This window comes from Haemaphysalis longicornis, unplaced genomic scaffold (genome assembly GCF_048455015.1).
Source record: "Haemaphysalis longicornis isolate Haplotype H1 unplaced genomic scaffold, Haemaphysalis longicornis Haplotype H1 scaffold_9, whole genome shotgun sequence".
NCBI classification, from domain to species: Eukaryota; Metazoa; Arthropoda; class Arachnida; order Ixodida; family Ixodidae; genus Haemaphysalis; species Haemaphysalis longicornis.
In genome coordinates this window covers 76,172,833-76,190,121 of record NW_027526460.1, presented here as the reverse complement: position 1 = coordinate 76,190,121, position 17,289 = coordinate 76,172,833, and the positions used below count along the sequence as shown (strand labels likewise).

The window sequence follows — 17,289 nt, the reverse complement described above, 5'->3', positions numbered from 1 at the left end:
AACACAAACTCATTGCCGAGCATCACATCTGCACTCACTCAAACTCACAGTGAGCGCAAAACTCAGAACTCTCCCGGATTCAAAACTCAAAATGTACTCGGAACTCAAATGGACTCAAAACGAACTGAAAGGTCAGAATGGACTCAACTCACTCGGCTCAAACTCAAACTCACCATGCAACACTTGCCTCACGCTCACTTAAAGTCATGCGCGAGTTTGAGTCCAAATGAGTCTGAGTGAGTAGACTCATGAATGAGTCCGCTGACCTCTGCTAGCAGCACTGCACTGCCCAAGGTTTGTGAAGGTGCTCTCTTCCCTGCAGTGCCCACTGTCTGCAGCCAATCAGTTAAAGCTGTGTCCGTGATTTCGGAAAACCGCACAGCGGCAGCCGATGAGGAGACACTTTGAACAAAAACTGCAAGTGTTTTTACGTGGCATTCGTTTGAAAGATGGCAAAAAAAGAATGCCTAAAAGGCAGGTTGTACATTCGACTTGGCGCATTAACTATGGCGCATATTTATACGCGTTATGTACACTTTGCAATTTTTACATAAGTTCTAGTTACACCATGGCTGCTATTTTTTTTTTTCTGCTCACCTTTTAACGTAATTGATGGCAGTACTCCTCGTCCAGAGACAGTAGCCAACATAAGACAACGGTGAGAGCATAAAGCACAAGGAGCACCGTGCCATTATTTCATCTCCCTTTTCATGAGCCAGAAGTCAACACTACTGACCTCCAGTTTTTTCACTCGAAAATGTACACCGTGAACAGGGAAATATGAGTGCATTGCCAGCAGTGCTTTCAGTGCTCTCAGATGTGCTGGAGACAGTTTTTTCAGATACGGCCCCCTGCTTTCTTTTGTACTTACAAATTATCTGCAGCAGTACATCAGATGGTTCCTTTTACAGACAATACCATACAATTTTTTCACTCCTGTAGGTAGTCCAAAAGAAAAGAGCAGGCTTACGACAATATACAGCCGGATTCGGAGATTGGCTTAGCAGCCGCTAGTGAAACAGTGAGAACGAAATGTCTGGATCAAGATTTTTTTATTTGTCTATGTCACTACTGCATGTTTATTTACAGTCTTATTTACAATAGCTCGACAACAAGTTTGAGATGCAGTAAAGACGTACTTGTACACACAATTGTGGCTTCCGACAGCAGCTCGCACAATCCCCACCCTTCGAGTGTCACTCCAAAAGGCTTCACGCACAGAAAAGAAATGTAGAAAAAAAAAAAAAAAGGTTGACTACTACAAAAACGATAAAAAAAATCCCAAAGACATATCGATCGTCTCTGGAGATGAGCGTGGGAAATAGAGTAGTCCTGTGGAATGAACGCCGCAGAGAACTCTTTCGCCATCCATTGCAACGATCACAACGTCCGACAATCATGAGACACCTTGCCTATGGCACACGCCTGCACTCTCAACTCAACCCACAGGCAACCTGTACCCATTCCCTCCCCACCGACCAAGGCTTTCAAAATCTGAGCAAACGCCGTAGAGACAGGCCAGGTACGGATCCATCATTCAACATATCGCGCTCGGCCACAAGTCATTCAACTGCAAACACAGAGTGCACTAGCTAGCTTGAGAGAGCTAACAGTCAGTCTCGAGACCAAACAAAATGTCCTCTCTCTAAAAGAGGAGTAAGGTCGCGTTGCATTGACTTTCGGGGAATAAAGCTCTGTGGTGGCTGAAAAATCCATTCGCACCATCAGCGCAAGCTTCTGGTGAATATTCTTCGTGGCCCTGTACCGAGCTTGCAACAGCATGGGACAAACACCTGCTCTACCAGCTTCTAACGCCTAGCATAGTTGCAATCAAAAAGCACTGGCCGCACAACGCAAAAAAGACCGAACCAACAACTACGCACAGAACTAAAAATTGGACAACTGTATAATGCAGCCGCAAAGACCAATTTACCCATCTTAAGTACTACCATTAGCTTCCACCAAAAGAAAGCCAGAGATGCAAAGAGGCGTGCAAGCGGTGGTTTGTAACCACAAGGGACAGCTTCGGAGACAGGGGAGAGGAGAAACAGACGAGGAGAGATGCAGCACTACACTCGGACAGCTGGATGGATGGACTTTCGTGGTCAGCACCGAAGAAACTGGACATGTTCACCACGCAGAGTAGCCGACGCATCGTCGTGTACTTTGATTGAGTGCTTGTGCACCCGTCACGTGTACTGGGAGGCTTTCCTTGAGCATCTGGGAGTGTGGCCACTAAGGTCTAACGTGGAAGCTACGCGGTACAACAAGTGAGTCTGCTCTATCCCTCACCCTTCTACCCTAACGTCACAAAACCACCACAAGACGGCTTCAAAGAAGCTTTCGGCCCCGCGTGAAACTGTGTGCGCGTTGAACGCAGAACCTCGCCGCACATTTCTCTCGTTGTTGCACTTGCATTCTGTGCACGCGCACATGCGCGCACACCTAAGCCGCTGGCTGTTCTCGCTTCTAACAAGGCAGGAGGAGACTCCGCGATTTCACGGTTCTTGTACCTGACGTCGCAGCAACGGAGAGAAAATTGGCAACCGCTACTTTTGCGGGCAGCCGCCGCCCCTTTCACCTTTACGGAGGCTGTCGTGCTACAATTACGGGGGATGTTGTGTTACAATTACCAACATTCATTGGTGGCCTCAAATTTCCATCTCCATCATGGCAGGCAGGTAATTACACACGCACAATGAAATCATCAGCAAACATACTCGCACTTTTGAGAAAAAAGAAGTGCCAGCAGGATTGTACGTGGGAGAGGTGTGGGAATGTCTCAAGGTGCGACACTGCGACTTGCTTTATATATAGGGCTGAGGCTCGCAGGGATCAAACTAAGACTAACCCGTGCACCAGATCGAAGAGAGGGAGTAAACAACAGCTCAGACGAGATCAAAAAGAGAAAAAATAGAGATCTAAATTCAATTGAACCGGGAGCATTTATAACGGTGTGCGTGGCACAAAATACACGATAGGCTAGAGAAAAGAGTAGAGACAATAAACGGTATTCGAGACTTCATAATGCAAGGCAATTTTGCTTTCCTTCTTTTTAATGCTTATGGCTTTCCATTCCCCCTCTCTAAATATGAAAGAAGACAAGAAGGCTTTAGAACATATTTCAAAGCTGGGAAAAGTGGTCGATAAAAGTAAAGCAATGATGATGTTGCTTGTAGAACACTATAATATCGGGCCACAACCTCCAGTAAGGAAGTGCTTCTCTGTGCCAAGCTCTTTGAAAACCCCAGGGGGTGCAACTCACAAACATCTTTCTCTGAGTACTACACACTTGCTTCATGTATGACTGGCTGTTGCAGTGTCAAGATCAACACAGAGAGACCAAGACACAGCGCTGTACAGCTTAACGGGTGAAGTTACCAATTCTTCAGACGTACGCCACCACATGTCGTTATAGCAGGCATCTTCTTTCGTGCGTACCATACAAAACAAGTGCATACTTGCACTGCAGTCACAATTCTACAGCACCGACTCCATACACTGAACTCCCGAATATTTGGCCATAACCTCCTTTCGTGCGCAAGTCACAGCACAAAGATCCAGATGGCCAGGTAGCAAGGTTTCAACCACTGACAAACCATGAAGCCACACTGCAACCTGAATGACCCAAAAAGCTAGAACCCTGCCATTTGGTCAGACTTTGTACATCCCCAAAACAATTCAAGATGAATGAACACACAAGGAGTTCCACCCCTGGCCTATCTTCATTTTTCAATCCGCTTCAAACCGCATGATTATGTTAGCGCACACCTCTTCCACTTTCGGTCACTGCTATTCCGAGGCGGATGATTGACATAATTTATGAGCTTAAAGAAAAAAAAAAGTGAGCCACACTTTCTTCTTTCCTGGCAGAAGTGTTGCAGAGCGGGGTAAGAGCACCGCGTTGCGCCGACGCGGTCTCCGAGACCACAAAAGAGACAACAGCAGACGGTGGCAATGACGAGATATGTTGTCGTGGCAGTCGCCAAAGAAGCAGCAAAAAGAAAAACTGTGCGTGCGCGCGGGGGGAGGAGGAGGAGGGTGTGGCGATCTGGGGCGGCCACACCAGGAACGACGGTGCCAGTCTTGGCCAGGCATGACTAGGAGCCGCTTTCGACCGGACCGGTCATCCCGGGATGGGCCACTCTTGACGGACGGGGCGAAGGAGGGGGAGGGGAACGCCGTTGTGCGGGCAAGGGGAGGCCAGTGGACGCCTTTGGCTACAACGACAGGGCGTTGGGGTCACTCCAAAGACCTGCAACGGTGCAAGTAGAAAAAAAGATGACCACGCGTTAGAGAGCACTTAGACACAGAGAACATCAGTAGAAACAGACGCAGTTCACAAAAAAGAAGTTTGCCCTGCAACTCGTACTGGTGCGACGTACGAAGAGGGAAAAAAAAATTGCAGGAGTACGGACACGAAAATTTTATGTTCCATTTTTATTGCTTTTATTGATGCTTAATGGTCTGGTGAAGCCGACACGGCACTTTAAATACTTCAGCACGCGATAATTAATAACACTGAACGGCGTGAAAATCGTTTGTTTCAATTTCCCACGCTTTCAGCCCGAAAGGAGCATATGATGGGATCCCAGCATGACCTCACCACTTTGTGCGAGCGTCAAAACACTGCGGAGGCTGGTGGGGGCATTGTTTCGACTGCACCGCCGCCGGAGGTGAACGGCTGAGCTGCCTGAAGGTGCTAGGCCTACCATTGCGGCGGAAATTCGATGACCACCTTCAATAAAAGTCCTGATGGCGACTTCTGTTGCAATTCCAGGGTATATCACCGCTTCCTCCCCCATGTGTGGAACTTTATTTTTGCCAACAGCGCCTTTTTGGGCAGTTGCTGTGCCTGTAGCTCTGGCAACATGCACCCGTTTGTGAATGCGCCAGCTGCCACTCTCGGGGCTACGCGCGTGAAGTGATGTCACGAGTTTTCGACGAGCGCTGTCCGCGTCAATTCTTTTGGCTACCACGGGATGATGTCCTGCTGATGTCCATTTGCTGAGCGCTGCTCCGCGTGCTGTTCCGTCGGCCCCATAAATGAGATCCAATTAAAGTATGTTCATCACGTCACAGGTCACTCATATTTCGGCCAAGGTGTTCTGTTGTGTAAAGGGAGCGAACTGTGCAATAATATTAACGCTGAAAATTGGTGTCAGTACTCCTTTAACATTACGGCGTCAATGCCTCGCTCTTCCCAAGAGTTCACACTATTCTCAACAGTGAAGCCACTAGTGGTTCCGCATTTTTGTGCAAATGACCAAGAATCACAAATTGGCAGCCCCCATGCTGATCTTGAATCTGCCACACGAAGAGAAGTCAATTTTTCTGTCTACATGAGCAAAGACTCATAATAGCTGGATAATGCAACAAGAATACAGAGACTCCATTACGAGATAAGGTGCATTGTAAGCAGAGTGAACACGATTTAAGAGCGTAATCAATAGTGCTCGACACAAAGTTCCCGACGAGAGCTAGGTCACACACCATTTAACCTCCTAGCAACCCGACGCCGACTATTAAGCGGCAATCTGATATACTGTATTTAGTCGAATCTAAGCCGATAGTTTTTTTGAAATACTGATATATCAAACTCCAGGTTGGCTTGGATTTGAGGATTTTGAAACACGCGCCAATTTCCAAGTGAAATTGAGGGAAGTGGCGCGCAGCTAGTGCCACCCAGAAAAGAAAGTATTGTAGCCATTACTAGACGAGCCAGTAGCCACTTAAGGGGCCATAGCTGGGGGCGATGCCGCAATTATGAACTGCGCGGATAGTGAGTGGCCTGCGTGCGGTGTGGCGTTTGGTTTTGACAGCGCAATGGCACCAAACAAGCAGTGCCATTATAGTGCCGCTTTTAAAAGAAAAGTTGTTTTAGCCGCGGAGTTGTCGTCGAACATTCAAGCCGGGCGTGACTTCGGCGTGGATGAAAAAAAATGTCCGTCATTGGAGGACGCAACGGGAGAGGATATTTGCGTGCGCCGCAACGAGGATGGCATTCACCGGACCACGAGAAGGCCGTCACCACGAAATGGAGATGGCATTGACTGACTTCGTTCGGACGCAGCGAGCAGCTGCTCTTCCAGTAACGACGGAAGTGCTCCAGGCAAAAGCAAGGGAGCTTTCAAGGGAACAAAGCTTATCGCGGGCACACTTCAAAGCTAGTCAAGGCTGGCTACAAAAATTCATGTAGTGCTTCGGCTTTAGCCTCCGTCGTCGAACCTCAATCGCCCAGAAGTTGCCCGGTGATTTTGAAGATTGATTGACTGATAAATCTTTATTTGCGAGCACGAGGCGCAGATGGTAGGGCCCGGTGGAGGGCATCCTTAGTCCAGAAACTGACCGAGTTCCAGCACCGCATCTTCATGTTCAATAAACGTGTTTTCTTTTTCTTTTTGTGAACGCTGACCTCGCCTGTTTGTTCGGCCTACATCGGAGGTAAATTTTTTTTTTTTTTTTTTTTTTCCGTGGCTTTGGACTTTCGGGGGTTAGCTTAGAATCGGGGCCGGTCTAGATTCGAATAAATACGGTAGTCAGAGGTCTAGTGATCTGTTACCAGCCAATTCATTCTCCATTTGCGCTGCTGCAAGTGTTAAGCCACTTTTGTTTCCGTTAATGACACCTTCTATGTAACCATTTTCCGCATCCCATATTTTTCCCGTAAAAACCTGACAAATGAGTAAGTGGGGTACTGCTGCCTTCAGTTTGCCTTCCACGGCTTCACAAGTAAAATTAAGAGCAGATTTTCTTCACTCCAAAGTCAGCCCACAACAGCAGAGACACCGAGGTGGCAGGCAAGGAAACATGCAACACACACACACCTATTTTTAAAGTACCGGTACTAACTTGCTGCTCGACTCAGCTGCACACCGGGTATTGTGAAGATTGAAGCAGCTGCAACGAGAAGAGGTGAACAACAGGACGATCAACAAGGGGCGCGAGTGCACTTCAACAGAGCATCGAAGTAAGCAGCATGGCCAACGAGCAGCTTTAACAACTGCCTTTTATTTTCCTGGAAGCAGCAGTTAAATATATAGCATGCCTTCCAAAACTTAGAGTAACACACTGCCCTCAAAGGTATTCGTCTTTTTATTTTGATATAACCCACTTGTGTATGTAGGAACCTCATGGCGGCCGGTCTGCAATATGATCTTCATTTCTCTGCCCCCTCCCCCCACCTCTTTCCCCCTTGGTAGGTAGCCATGCAAGTGCACTCAGAAATCCCAATGGCAGCCCGTTTTTCCTGCCCCACATACACATGTATGCCTGAGCCCCACACCAGAGTGCTCTAAAAATTCAGAATCCCTGCTACGTACGACTACAAGCATTGCAGCACGAAAACACGCAAAGGCTTTCTTTCATTTGTCGTTGCCTCGCAAGTGAACTGCAGAAGCCCAATATATAGGCTAAGGTTCTGGCAAACTTGTATGTTTATAATTTAAGGGCTATAATCAAAGATAACTGTGGGAGCCCAACCTATAGCCATGGTTCTGGCAAACTTGGCCAACATTCAAATCAGTGACAATCTTTGGCTGGCTACACGCATTGTAGCAGCTCTGAAAACTGGAAAAAAAAAACTACATTTGGTTTTTATAAAACTTCACTGAGGTTAGGCACTAGGTGTCATACCTTAAAGGGACCCTGCAACACCTTCTTTATGTTGTCTGAATCAGAGATGCTTTCAGAACGTACTAAACAGTTTCATCCGGCAATTGGATTAGGGCATCACAAGTACTGCGGCCAAATATTACTGCTGCGCCCATCAACTGAGTTGGAAACTTGCTCAAAATATTTTTCTCCTTTTCGCTCTGGGCAATGTTAGCGCACTTTAAGTACGCCACTCAAGTGTACAGTACACAACCCGCCACACAAGAAAGAGGGCGCGCTGCCCCGAGACTAGCAGGCATGTGTGAGAAACAAACACACTTTTACGGCTAGACTTCGCTCCGTCCAGACAAGTCTTTCCTGCGTGCGGCTGGCCTGGCTGGCCGCAGCTTTACCCTATTTCGTGAAGAATATAATATCAAGCTATATCCTGGCTATGGGCCAGCTTTCTTACAGTTGCAGCAATCTATTCCATACCCACCTTAAGGGGAGACGTGGGTCTTGAAATGAACTTTTTTATTAATTGATCTGCGATAATGAAAATCACTGTGTATATGTGTTTTGTCTTCCTCATTTCAAATATGTAATTAGTTTTCAAGTGGTATAATTATTTTTTGAGTTATAAAGAAAACACTGGAGCCTAATTAAGTAATTTCTTACGGGCCTTTAAGGAACTTTTTATTCAATTTTTTTAAAAATAAATGGTATGGGTGTGTAGCTTAAGACCTGCCATGCATGCTGAAGCTATTTATATTCCTGTAAAGATAGTTTATTGGATAGAATTAATCTAATCATGCCAAGTGCAGTTTTCTGAAAACTTAATGACCTCTAATTATAACTCATAACATTTATTTGAGGCAAAATGAGCCAATTAAAATAGCTTCAGCATGCAGTTCATTTTATCCCGAATTCAACGGTATAACACTTGTAGAAATCCCTTGAAAAAAACTACCTCAAAACCCCTGTAAGGCTAGGCACATATGCAAAAAAAGGGAAGCTGAGAAAATCGCAGTTGAAGTTTTACTACAAGTGACAGTTTTATCTATTGAGCATATGAAAAAAAGAAAGGTTTTAGAATGTAGCTCGCTTTTCGCTCAACACGAGCATACCAAGTTTGCTGAAATCAGTTGGTGGGAAAATTATGAAATCCTCTGTCTACAGATGGCACCTGGCAGAAAAACTGAACAAAAGCAAAGCCAGAACGTTGCTTCAATTTTTATGCTGTTGGCATCGCGCCGTCTCTCTTTGGCGACTAGGGCTGAGGTGCCGAGCGTGCACCACAGTTGTAAACGCTATTTTGTTATGTTACTGCTTCATTTGTAGCAATCAAATCGGATTTGCATCGCGTGAAGTGAGTTGCAGCGAAGGGGCTGGTAACGGAATGCCCGCCACTGTTCTGTAACGTGCATGCGCTTGGCTAGGTGGGCTAACCACGTTTTCGGTTTAATCTACTCGTATATCACGTCACAAACGCACATTGTGCACAGTGCGAACATTTATAATTCTCAAATCGCTCATCTATATGGTAACCTGCCGACGAGGAAGCGCGCGCCGGAGTGCGGGCCGAACCGCCGCAGCATCGTTGATAACAGAATGAACACACTTCCCTTGCGACGTCGGCATGCGGCATCATCCACTTTATCATTTATTTTCTTTCTATTTGCTGCTGATCGAAAGATAGACGCACCTTAGTGCCCCCGCAGGCGTAATCATATCGCTACGCTATCGTCTCGGCAGCCCGCGCGGGCGCTAAGCCTACCTCCGTCTCGGCGCCGTTCTCGCAATAAGTCGTCGTCACAGGAGCCGAAAATCGTATTTCAGGCGCTTTTAATAATGCCTGTTCTTCCTTTCGGTTATCGATAGACATATTTACTTTATTTTTACGCCATGCGGGGCTTTTGCCGGTCCTCGCATAGACGAATACATGAGCCGTTGCCCTGTGATGAGAGTGCCGAGCAGACGACCCACAGCGCCCAGCCAATGAGGTTGCGCCCTGCGGTCACGTGCAGTCAGTAACCAATTAGGCGGCGCGATCCGTCTCTTTTCTACCCCGGTTTTACTCGCAACCAACGGACGAAACGGAGTGGTTCTGGCGGGGAATTGAAAACGAAAAGACGCGCTTTCGAATGAGACCAAGATGGACGCCGTGGCGCATGTAGAACCCGAGAGGCGAGTCGTCGAAAAAATGCTATTTTCGCGTCGAATCATGGCCGATTTTAGCGGGCGTCGGTGCTATAAATTGATATTATGGCTCAAATACGTACTCCTGGGTCTGGATATTTTGCTAACCGGTAGAAAAATAGCTCTACTTTCCGAAAATGGCGATTTCTAAAAATCGATTTTTTGGCCAAATTTCGGGATTCCAAGACCCGCGTCTCCCCTTAATGAAAATCGCAACACAAGGAACGTGGAAACTGCAAGAATGCAGTGCATCCAGGCACAAGGGAACGGGTGAAAGCGTTCATCGGCAGCGCAGCAGGGTCGCTTTTAATTGAAACATAAACAGCCTGGATCACCCTTTATCCTTTTTTTACAGCAGACTCTCAAAAAGCAAGGTAAAGCTTTTACACCATGCCTATTCTCCAACCGCGACACTGCTGCATGGCTACACAGCCCAGGACTGACACAGTCGAGCAAGTGGCCACGTAAAGATGAGGTGCCAGATACGGGGAGCCAAAAGGGTAGCCACTCACTGTCTGGAAGTTTGTGGATGTTTGGCCCCAAGCTGTCGAAATAAGAATGCCTCATTGCCTCCGATGCTGAGATCCTCGTCTTTGGTTCAAACTGGAAAAGTAGGAGAGAGAGAGAAACACGTAGTCAGGAACTTCTTTTCCTCTTTCAACCACACAGCCAACCAACACTGCACACAATGGACCTCGCTTATGAATCAAACTGCAGCAGTCCAATTCTCTGTGCACGGACGTAAAGGCCACCTCTTGCATAAGCTAACCTCTTGGCCAATCCTTGTAAAAGTTGCAAACAAGGCAGCCCTACCAAAAAACTTTCATTAGCTTACAGGGTTCGCACAGGCTTCAAAAGCAAAAATTCAAGGGTTTTCAAGGACTTTCAAGGACCAGAAAACCCATTTTCAAGGTCCCCATCTAATCTTTTATCTGGGATTATTTATAACCTTTCCAACACAATGCAAAAGTTTTTTTTTGCACAATACCTAAGCACATTAGTGCACATTTAATAGGTGCTAACGGGTTCGTAAATGCTCCCCCAGCTTTATTTTTTTTATTTCATGGCTGGTATTTACAGGTTTTTCTTTTTTCTTTGTGTTTTTCTGACGCTGTTTGATTTCAAAACTTAGTTCATGTTGCCTGCATCTCCTGCTTTGTCAGCAAGAGCATCAGCTGGAATTAAGTCGAGCAAGTGTTGCTTCAAGGCAGGATGAACTATGTGCACGTCCAGCATTTGCACGTAAAAGCAAACGTGGATGGAGCGTATGAGGCACAGACTAGATGGAAGATGCAATATAGAGAACAGAAGCTGGCTTTCCTTGGATTGTATCGTGATATGGATTGGATTGACAAGTGCCTGCTCCCAATGTTCCCTTGTAATAATGAAAATCCACCAAACTTGTAATTTCACGCAATACACTGAAACTTGATTGTTACAATGTTTCTTTGCATTTGTTAACACCTAAAATCCATGACAAACACTTTAAATTCTTGTGAAAAGGCAGGGCCATTGATTCTCTCTGGAAAAATCAAGGGTATTCAAGGACCATTTAAAAATTCCAGGACTTTCCAGGCCTTGAAATTGACACTTCTTAATTCAAGGGTCTTCAAGGTTTTCAAGGACCTGTGCGAACCCTGGCTTAGTGCAAAGCAGATTGCACTACACTGACTTGAAACAAAGGTGCAAGAAAAAGAAAGAAAAAAAGTTGATCACAATTTGGTATAGGTTCGAGCCTTATAATGAACGTAAGGTACACCCTTTCCTTGGAGGTCTATGTACACTGGCCTTTAGAGGCCTACACACTTGAAGTTGGGATGAGAGTGCACTCGAATGTGTTTACAACCGCTGGGACCATAATCCTCCCCGAAAAGGCCATGTATTTTTGAAGTTTGAAGTCGTACAAGAACTTTCAGAAGTAGATTATGAGCAAAACAGCGCGAAGGTACGTGCAAAGGTAGGATGAAAGAAAATGAGACATGACACAGTGCTACTGTTGTCTTTGCGTTGTCTTGCTCATAAGAAAATAGCCCGCCCTAACACAGCCTTACAATTAACTGTGAATTCACTACTAGTCAGAAAGACGTGAATATTAGCTGTGCTGTAAAGATGCCTCAGCAGAGAAGCTCAGTTTTAACTTGTCCTACAACACGTCCCTTGCAATAAGAGTTTGAAGTGTCCTTACACGAGAGGATCAATGAAGTCACAAATCAAAGTCCACGAAGCATACCTCAAAAAGAAAACTTCGGGGAGGGGGTGCCGCTATCAATGCACCAATGTCTGCCATGAAAGTAACAAAATTCCTCTCTGGACAAATTGGCACCAATGACTGCTGATCAGTGTACCCATACAAGTGTAAGCATGAACACCTCCTCATGAAAAGCAGGTGACATGGCGCCCTTCCTCTTCGAAGAGGGACGTAATTTTTGTGTTTCTTGTCCAACCACATGACAGATCACTGTCCGTAATGAGGAGAAGCAAGCATCTCAAGGGATGTTGGTGTGCACTTCCGCTCCACTGTCTGCTCATCCACCACAGCATTCCTTGAGCAGTGCTCCGTTACTCCTCATTTGCTCCTAACATTTAAGGGAAGGAGATGAGCTGCCATTATCTCCTATGAGAAGTACAACTGCGATCCTTACGTGGCAATGACAAACGCAGGTGACATTTTCCTCACCAGAGTCTGGCATGCATGTGTACCGTACAGCAACAAAAAAAGCATGCAGGAGGCCTCCACGGGGCCAGAAGCCAGAGGAAGAGGAGGAGGAGGAGAAGAGCAAGCATAAGTACCCTGAGGAACTCGAGCAGCAGGGCCGTGCCGGGGGCCCCGATGCGGGGCACCTTGGTCCCGAGGTTCTCGGGGGTGTAGCGGGGAAAGCGGTAGGCCAGGAACTCGGAGCGCGACTCGATGCCCGGCCAGGTGTCCTCCGTCGGGGTGCCCAGCGTGCGGAAGATCAGGTGCAGCTCGTCCTCCACCGTCGAGCCCGGGAACAGGGGCCGCCCGCTCGCCATCTCGTAGAAGATGCACCCCACACCCCTGCACAGCAGTGACAAGAGGGGACAACGCGGCTGCAACCTCACCGTACCAGGGTACAAGTTTTTCCGAGGGAGCACCCCCCAAGGTTCTGTCTTGGGGCACGCCTGTTGTGTTTTCAATGTAAGTTGATATCTAAACAAGCTTAGGTGGCCGGGAGTACCCCAAGGTTCCGTCTTGGGGCTTATGGCATTTTTAATGTACATCAATGATATCTAACTGGCTGAGGTAGCCGGGAGTACTTCAAGGTTCCGTCTGGGGGCCTCTTGTGTTTTCAATGTACAGGTGCCGTCAAAAATAACTGAAACACGGTCACGTAAATTTACAGGAATTTCATCTTCCGGAAACTGCCTGGGTGCATTGGTGTGCACTTAAAGTCCTCCTCAATAGAAGAAACTTCCTGTAAACCGGTAATGACTGTCATAAAGCCAGTGAGACCGATATTTTGTGATAATCACAAATCCTTGTTCCAATTACTTATGATAGCACCTGTACGTCAATGATATCTAAACTAGCTTAACCCTTTCGGCCCTGGTGTCACCATTTGACCACACCAAACAAAATATCCTCTATAGCCTTCACAACAACGCTAAAAGTTCTAGTCTTCTGGGAAAGAGTTCTTTAAGCATGCCTCTTTCGATAGACACAACCTTTGTTGCGTTTTCACAGAGATAAACGCTATGAAAAAGAAGCTTCAGTGGACACAGTGCATGACGACAGAATGGATACGGAGCCTGAAATCCCAGTTTGTCAAAATGCTTGAAAATATGTAAATACTTGCCATACCAGCTTCATGTCTTTCAGTAAGCTCAGGGTGTGAAAGCTTCTAAGCAAAAAAAAGCATAATGACCTAATTAATTGTCATACCTGTAAATTAATAAACATTTGCACTATCAGTTTAATGTTTCATTATACAAAAAAATCAATTTTTGCTTGAAATAAAAATTCGAGGGATGAAACGGTTAGGTAGCCAGGAGTACCCCAAGGTTCCGTCTTGGGGCCTCTTGTATTTTCCACGTACATCAATGATATCTGACTCCAGCTTGCCCTCGAAAGCCTTACCACATGTCGATGGAGGTGGAGTAGTCGGTGGAGCCCAGGAGGACGTCGGGGGGCCGGTACCAGAGGGTGACCACCTCGTTGGAGAAGGTCTTGATGGGCACGGACTTTCCGCGGGCGAGGCCAAAGTCGGCCAGCTTGAGCTCCCCGCGCTCGTTGATGAGCAGGTTCTGGGGCTTCAGGTCCCGGTGCAGGATGCGCCGGCCATGGCAGTACGCTAAACCCCGCAGCAGCTGGAACAGGAAGCACTGCAACCAAGAGGACAAAGGGAAAGTTGGGTTATTAAAGGGACACCACAAGCAGGGAAGAGTCGTCTTTATCAGTGGAATGCAGCAGGCCCTGCTCTGGGCCACTGGTACGAGCGGTAAATGCCAACGGTGCAGCAAGATCAATAAAGGTGCAGAAACACGGTTGATACAAAAATAGAATTCAGGCGTGCTTACTGCGAAACACGTATTTTGTGGACGGGGAATGACAAGTTAGGGTCAATGCGAAAGCTAACTACAGACAACTACCAGCCAAGATGCTTTTCAAAAAACAGTACAAAACACAGCAAGGAAAATAACACTGTTTCTTGAAGGAAGGAATTGGTGCAAGGGCACCCCACCTTTTTACTCATCATCGATTCCTTTGGTGGGCATCCAAAATCTTTCCCTAAACAACCCCTACGCTCTAGTAAAGCTCGACAACGATCAGCACAGTGTTCTCACCTTTACAGTATTCATTGAGAGGAAGTTTCCACAGTCATCCATATACTGCTTCAAGTCTTTTTCCTATATGCAGAGAAGGACAGAAAAATAATGGGGATCCCATTAGGAGAAGGACGAGCATCGAAAGCAACAGAAGCGAAAGAGTGAAATCAAACTTGCACATCGCAGTGCCGCCGGGCAGGGGAACTTACCAAGTATTCGAAGACGAGGGTGAGAGATTTTTCAGTATGAACAATGTCGTGTAGAGTAACTATGTTGTTGTGCTTGAGGTCCTTTAGGAGGGACACTGCAACGACAACAGAGGCGCAAGAGAGCAGCCATTAGAAACATAGGTGAGCACAACACGCTCCTGCCGTGCACTGTGAAGGGTCCAAACAGAATGACTAGAACAACAAGAGGAGCCAGTGCCCAAATCAACTGTGTTAGCATTAGGCAAGAAGAAAAGAAAAAAAAAAGGGGGAGGGAGGCATTATGCAGTACTGGTGTTCTTTCTCGCTCCCAACAACTGTCCGCCGCTTGCCTTCTTTGAAAAGAAATGGTGAACTTGTTCATGAAGCGAGGCAGTTCTATGGCAGAGGAGGGCTCAAATTCTAGTGTCCTCTAGATGGACATGCAATGAGGAGGGATGGTGAGGGGGGGGAGGAACGAGTGAGAAGACACTTGTCATCAGGGATGCTGAGAAGAAGGAGGAGAGGAGCACAGTCGCACCTTCTCTAATGGCAGTGCAGGGGGCGCCCTCCTCGTGCTCTAGCCGAATCTCCTTGAGGGCCACCAGATTGTCCGTGAGTCGGCTCTTGCCCTTGAACACCATGGCGTAGGTCCCCTGGGAATAGGCACAGCATGAGAGGAGGGCCCACTCAACTGGGGCAGCTGCCGCGAGGGTGACGACGACAGTGTCGCCACAATCAGCAGTCGTACAATCTCGCCAACACTGCACACTGATCAAAGTATATCACCCAGCACGCTCGGCACATAACACCAATTCTGACGATGATTGTGACAGTGGTGACGATGAAAGGAGGGGAAGCAGGCACCACATGGACGAGTCAGTTTCAATGGGGACCACATCAATTCAATCTTGCTGACAATATTGCACCAGGACTGACTGACAGCCACAAAACGGCTACTGCTGGTCCCTCCACTGACGATTTTTTGGCAACCTCTGTGTAGCCCAGGCTGGGTATCTGTCCCTCCAAGGCAGCAAGGACCTGTCTGTCATCAGTTTCCTCCCATAGCAGGCCACCGCTCCGGTCAGTATCTTCCTGATCGCTGCTGTCATTGAGGACTTCCTGCTTGACTCGAGAGATAAACCATAGCCTTAAAAATGTAACCAAAAACCGCGATTGGCGGACACCAAAGAGTTGTAACAAAATGTTTCTGCGTCTCTTTATCTCCACCACTGTAGCAGGTGAAACTGTGTATCTGCTACCGAAGTGAACAGGATATGTTGTACCATCCCCACCACAACTTGTACACGCTTCCAAACCAGTGCGTCAGAAGACAGCACCTCCACTGGGCTGGCTGGTGCATCTACAAGTGTGGACACTGCAGCCCGTATGCTAAAAATGTTCTTACCAGGGTGCCAGGGTAACTTTTGAACATGAGGAGCTAACCAGTAATGTGGAAACATTATGCTATATATCTCCATTTACCTTTTAAGGAACAGATGGTGGCACAAATTTACTTTTTTCTCTGTATTGCGGCCAGGACTGTCAATGAGCAAGCTAAAAAATGCAGAGTGATTGAACTTGAGCGACGCATTCAGTGGTTCTCACAAGATAGCACCCGTTTCTGAGAGTACAATAAAATGCGCCTTGTTCTTAGCTCAAAACAACATTGTGAAGAGTTTGCAAGACACTACTGTCTTAAGAAGGTCCACCTCAATCTTCGACCATTTTCCCATCTTTACCACACATGGCAACGTGTGCTCACATGTTGTGGGGATCCTTACTCCTGATATTTCACCAGACAACGGTTGCTCGATCAGTGAAGTTAAAGGCTTAGCCTCTACACTAAACTGCCCAGAGAATCAAGCTTCGGGTAACTGGCAGCCAAGGAAGATAGGCAACTATTAAGTTCAGACCACAGAGGGAACACGAAAAAAAAAAAAAAAAAAAGTAACAACACAAAAAAGCCACTCACCTCCCCAAGCTTGTCCAGCTTTGTGTAGGTCTCCATCTTCCCAAACCCAATTTCAGACTGTGGGCAGAGAAGAAAGAACGGGCACTTTGTGAGCATCATTACACTGGCAAAATATATCGTTATCCCATTGATATAATACTACTCTCCACAGCACTTAGGAAGTTTATAATCGAAGAAGCAAGCTTATCAACGCATTCCTGGCACCAGCATGGCAAAGTGGACTGGAATCAAAAAGGACTCCCTAACGAAGAAGGTACCCAAAGAAAGACCATCAATATATTAAAAGAAAAACAAGCGGATGCATAGCAATAGGTTAACATTTTTTGACTGCAACTATGTACATGGTACCTAGTGGAAATACCTCTGTGTAGACTTGGGAATTGCTAAATTGTTAAACACAGCCCATGCTCCTTTCAAACGTTCTAGTACAGCTTCTAGTTTACTATATTTACGTTGAAAGGTCAGCCTCTGTCAAGGCAAGAAGAGAATGCTCAGTCTTTTAATTGTGACTAAATGAAGCCGAGCGAACACACGAAAATTCAGCGGTCAAAC

At 46.7% G+C, this 17,289-nt stretch overlaps 1 protein-coding gene across 9 annotated transcripts in view; it reads right to left on the bottom strand.

Annotated features, from left to right (window-relative positions):
- Positions 1-1,035: 1,035 nt before the first annotated feature.
- LOC144153947 (cyclin-dependent kinase 16-like) overlaps positions 1,036-17,289 on the bottom strand; it is a 145,008-nt gene continuing 128,754 nt past the window's right edge. For 8 of the 9 annotated variants that reach the window (XM_077685728.1, XM_077685726.1, XM_077685727.1 and 5 more), the window contains 9 exons: positions 16,738-16,794; positions 15,304-15,418; positions 14,787-14,881; positions 14,596-14,658; positions 13,889-14,133; positions 12,583-12,829; positions 10,305-10,395; positions 6,853-6,900; positions 1,036-4,255 (listed from right to left, as the gene is read on the bottom strand). In XM_077685728.1, the coding sequence (XP_077541854.1) occupies positions 4,221-4,255; positions 6,853-6,900; positions 10,305-10,395; positions 12,583-12,829; positions 13,889-14,133; positions 14,596-14,658; positions 14,787-14,881; positions 15,304-15,418; positions 16,738-16,794 (996 nt within the window). In that variant the 3' untranslated portion in view covers positions 1,036-4,220. Of the gene's footprint in view, positions 4,256-6,827; positions 6,901-10,304; positions 10,396-12,582; positions 12,830-13,888; positions 14,134-14,595; positions 14,659-14,786; positions 14,882-15,303; positions 15,419-16,737; positions 16,795-17,289 lie in introns of all 9 variants that reach the window. The other variant, XM_077685725.1, reaches the window with a different exon arrangement.